This window comes from Gaeumannomyces tritici (genome assembly GCF_000145635.1).
Source record: "Gaeumannomyces tritici R3-111a-1 unplaced genomic scaffold supercont2.193, whole genome shotgun sequence".
Lineage (NCBI taxonomy): Eukaryota > Fungi > Ascomycota > Sordariomycetes > Magnaporthales > Magnaporthaceae > Gaeumannomyces > Gaeumannomyces tritici.
This window is the reverse complement of record NW_008804737.1, coordinates 1-4,718: the sequence shown is the minus strand read 5'-3', so window position 1 is coordinate 4,718 and position 4,718 is coordinate 1. Positions and strand designations below refer to the sequence as shown.

The window sequence follows — 4,718 nt, the reverse complement described above, 5'->3', positions numbered from 1 at the left end:
GGGGGGTTGGCGGAGCAGCGTCCTTGCTTCATTCGGCTATTGCCGTTTTCGCATTCTTACGCGGGCGAGGGGTTTGACAAAAAAAAGACGCTGTGATGTGCTGTGATGTGCTGTCTAGGCACGCGCATGCTTGCTGACCGTCCGAATTCCACAGAATTCCCTCTCCTTACGTCTCCGGCTAAGCGCCCAGTCGGCATGCAGGCGCCAAGTGTTGATGTTCATCCTCCATGTGGTTACCTAGGCACCGTCAATGGTACATGGCAGCGAGCCGTGTGTGCCCAGGGCTGCCCTGCAGACGGGCCTGTTTTATTTTTGGCCTCCTCTCTCTCTCTCTCTCTTTCTCCTTCTCTCGCTATCCCTCTTGACGCCCGAGTTTCGAAGGGCTACCGGGCGACCTTTTTTACGGGAAGGGTCGCCCGCCATGGGCGCCCCGAGCGAGCGAAGGAGAATCTGGGCAGGGGGGCATCAACTTAGCGGTCGCGCCAGTCATTCGCCTGCTGTTCGTTGGGAAATAGGTGCCATCCCTGCCCTCTCCTCCCACCTTTTGAGGCGATGCGAAACCCCATCCACCCCACCTCCATTGACCATTTGGGTGGAGAGGCGAAAAAAAAAATTCAATTAACGCGAAAGTTCGCGGTGTGGGAGAAGGCGACGCGGCAGGAGGAGGCCCATGCTTGGAAATCGCCAGACCATTTCTGGCTTGCCCCTCCACGCTAGATAGAGATCGTGTGTTGCGCAGAAAAAAAAACTTTTTCTTTTTGTATTTTTTCGCTTCTGTTATTTGGGCCTGTCCTAGATCCCGTTGGGTCGGCAGGTAGCACCGTTCTGCCCTGCTGGACCGATGGGTCCTTGCTCGTGGGTACGAGAATAGTCGATGGGAATGCCCCGTCTTGGAAACGGCGCATCGGAAGCGAGGGACGCGGAGTGTGTGTGTGTGTGTGTGTGCACAGTACTCCGTGGTGTGTGAGTGTGTGAGTGACTGTGTGTGCTACGCTGTCCGCCAAAGGGATCTCCTGTTTTATTAGCTGGCCCCCACATGCCGAGATGGCAAAAGGCCGCGCCGGTAGCGTCGTATGGTCCGCATCTCCGTCTGAGGGACTTGTTCCGAAGGGGGGCATGGCCGCAGCAGCAGGGCGCGCGGGAAAGGGAAAGTTTGCCGTCGGTCTGCAAGGCCCTGTCCTGTGCGCGTGTCCGCTGCCATTACGACCTTGGACCGGCCAGAGAGGCCCAGGGCGTTTGTTCCGTCGACCGTCTGCCGACTAGCCGCCCTGCAAGCATGGCAGACGGAGAGGGAGCGAGAGGGATGGAGAAGAACCGCAAGCCAGCTTTTGGCTGGGCGGTCCATGCTCGGGTTTCGCAAGGTTGGAAAGGGCAGCGTCACACTGGGCGAGGAAGCCGCATTGCCCTCTCTGGGTTCGTCGGGGTACCCCCTTGCTCCGTTGCCGGTGCTCTTGGCCTCACTCTTACAGGGTCCCAGGTAAGCAGTGCTCGCTCGACTGATGGATTTCGGGGCAGATCTGGGAGGCGCTGGGTGGGCAAAGCCACGCTGGATGGAGCCTGGAGCCTGACCCGTAGGTACCGACTAGCAGGGCTACACAGAACCTGTCGGTGCCTCGGCTCGCCAAGCAGCCAGTCCGCCAGCGCCATTTTCCCTTTACAGACATGCACCTTGGCCCTGGCCCGGCTGAGGTAGTGTGGTGCGGCAGCCAGCGGTCGTGCGGATGGGGTGGGTGTGTGGCCAGGCGGACAGGCAGAGAGGGAAGGAAGAGACGGATGGTAAGCTGCGACCGTCTTTTCTTGGAACTGGGCAAAACCACCGGTGGCAGCACATCAAAACGAAGGGCTGGGCTGCCGCCGTGTCTCGCCTTGCATCGTGCAATGGCTCGGCATGTTGGAGGTCCTGAAATCGGGGATCGGCAGCCGCTTGGGAAAACTTGGGTAAAAAAAAAAACCCCCTCGCTCCCTGTCTCGGGCAAGTTCGCAAGCGTGCCTTTGTCCATTCCCATAGAATTGACAAAGTGTGAAACATTTGCCAGCGTATCATGGCTGTTGCTCGAAGCATGCTGGGATTGGTGGCCGGTGCAGAAAGCCTGCTCAACGTTGGCCACCCCACCGCCCAGCCCGTTAGAGAAGGCGGTGCGACGCAAGGGACGGGGGGGGATGCGCTGCCCTGTGCGCAACAGGATTTGCATTTTAGGTCGGTCGTTGGCCTGGCCAGCGCCTTTCTCTGCGTGGTGGTACTTGGGTACTGTCGCGACGGTTCCGGCGCTCCGGCCCCTCTCCTCCTCCTTGCTCTGGCACGCGCACTCAAACCAAGATACAATGGAACCCCTGATGCCTGATGGAATCGCTGATCGGAACCTTGGGACGGCGACGGGAGTCATGTCCTGGCATCGACTGGCAATGATGGTGTATTGCGACGTCGGCGTTTCGACGGCCAAGCCCTTGCCCGTATCGACTATACGCACCCCTTTTTTTCCTGCCCACGCTCGTGTCCACCAGTCGTGTTTCCACCGTCATGCTGCTTCCTGTTGCAAGCTCGGGTGTTGCTTCGTGACGCAAGTGCAATTGCCGTAGCGCAGGCGGGCGTGGACAAGGGGGAGGGAGGAATATTAGCATGCAAACAAGTATGATAATGTCACCAAAAACCACTATGTAAACAAAAAAAAACAAAAAAAGAAAAGGAGCCAGTGCTGCGCCGGATGCATCTCGCCAAACGGAGCGCCCATCCGCACCCGCCAGCTTCCCTGCAAGATCGGCTTACGGATTGACACTGGGACGGCTCAGGTCGCACTGTTCTGGTTGGTGCTCCACTCCCAATCCCTCCACACTACAGGCGAGATTTGCAGGCGTTTTCAATCAAACGGGGGAGGCATAGGTAGCAATAAACCACTGGTGCGCATGCCGTCTGGAATGCCGCCTCCGCCTCCGCCTCACTGTCACGGCGGCAACATGGGTTTATTTTTTCTGTTTGTTTGTCTCTGCTCCGTGCCAGTCCGTTGTCAGTCTTCTTTCCCTTTTCTGCTACTTGTCGCCGGAAAATACACAGTACCTTCGGCGTGGCTTGCCAGAACCACCTCATAGACTCTGATTGGGCGCTAGACACGGCTGACTGGCGCACCCCCCTGGCCAAGAACATGAAAGTACCTTTGCTTCACCCTCTGCGACAGCTCCGCACGTGTGCCACACTGTCTTGGTTCATTGCCTTCCAAAGAGGTTGGCTCACTCTTCGTGAACAGACGCCACCCCTTTCTTTGTGGATCCCCAAACATGTGATCATCATTGAGGGGAATGCGAGCCCGTTCTCCTTCTCACCCGAACAAGGGAGGTGAGGAGGCCTGTTGCCATGGAACAAGGGGCAGCAACAGCACGATTGATAGGCGAATCCGTCGTCCTCCGTCATAAGGCAAACTCATGCGCGCGGATCCGGATCCGTATGGCGAAATGATGCGTCGCCAGAGCCTGATGGGTCCCGGCTGCTGCCTCAGAGTCGAATACGGACGGCAGCATTGCGTACCGGCCAAGTAGAGAAATGGCCGGGAAGGACGCAAGTAAAAAAATGCGGAATACACCATTCCCGCTGCCCATGTCTCGACCGCTAAAACACCTGACGATGGTTTTTTGTTCTCTGTTTGCTTCATTTGACTTTCGTATTTCTCTTCGGGGCGGCGGGAAGGCTGTCGGCGAAATTTGACATTTTTATTCGATTACGAAATGACTGCCACAGACATCTCCGTTTCTGACCGCCGCGTCCGACCGCCTAGGCGCTTCGTTGCGTATGAATAAAGCGCACAGGGCGCAGGTACTCGATACGGACAGGGGACTTGCAGGGCGGCCTATCTGTCTCTCCTGGCCAGTTGCCCCTCGACGGAGCCCGTCAATCAATAAGGCCGGCTTTAGAGTCTCTCTGTCCTGCGCTGTGAGGGAATGTGACATATTGTTTGTCCCGCCCCCCACATCGTCTCGTTGCATGTCCGACGTTATGACTTTTGCGGTGGCTTGGTGCCGGCGCGGTGTGGTGTGGTGCGGTGCCTTTCGGTGCTGATTGCTGTCTACTTGTGCTGGCTGCTTGGCCCGGCTGACCCAACGAGGGAGGTAGATTAAAACTCATCCTGTTTAAGCCCAACGTGGGAATGGACCGGCCGACCTGACGGAGGTTTGTTTGGCTCCATTTTTTGGGCCTTTTTTTTTGTCGGCCGGCTGGCAAAGCAGGCAGGTCACTGTGTGAGAGGAACCAACAAGAGCAGCCGCGCAACCCGAAATGGAATGCAGGGAAGGCAAAGGAGGGCGAGGAAATTGAGGCGGGGGGACCAGTTGGAATTCACGAGCAAAAAGAAGACAGGACACCAGGCGGCAACACAATCAAAATCGGACGGGCCTCGGCCGTGGATGCGCAAGTTGGAGGTCTAACCGACTTGATTGACCAATTCCGTGAACTAACTGACTGGGCAGGCCTCAGCAGCAAGCCCGACTGAATCAGCCAGCCTGGAGCCCAGCAGTCCAGCCAGTCCCAGCCGAAGCAAGGTCGCTGTGCTGGAACCGCGTAGGCTCACGGGCCTGCCGGGTACGTACCTACTCGTGGCTGCGTCGAACTCTGCACCAAAAGCAAAAAAAGAAAGAAAAAAAGAAAAAGAAAAGCAAGGCTAAGGGCCGGTGGGCAGCGGGTCATCCGTCCAATGTGAGGTGGTCTTGGTCGGCAGCAGCGACCTCAGGCATTA

At 57.5% G+C, this 4,718-nt stretch overlaps 1 protein-coding gene across 1 annotated transcript; it reads left to right on the top strand.

Moving 5' to 3' along the window:
• The first annotated feature begins 897 nt into the window (after positions 1-897).
• Positions 898-2,230, top strand: GGTG_14241 (hypothetical protein). The gene is made up of 2 exons (XM_009232168.1): positions 898-1,477; positions 1,590-2,230. Exons 1-2 carry the CDS (start codon positions 1,037-1,039, stop codon positions 1,686-1,688), a joined length of 540 nt encoding a protein of 179 aa, XP_009230432.1. The 5' UTR covers positions 898-1,036; the 3' UTR covers positions 1,689-2,230.
• Positions 2,231-4,718: the final 2,488 nt, after the last annotated feature.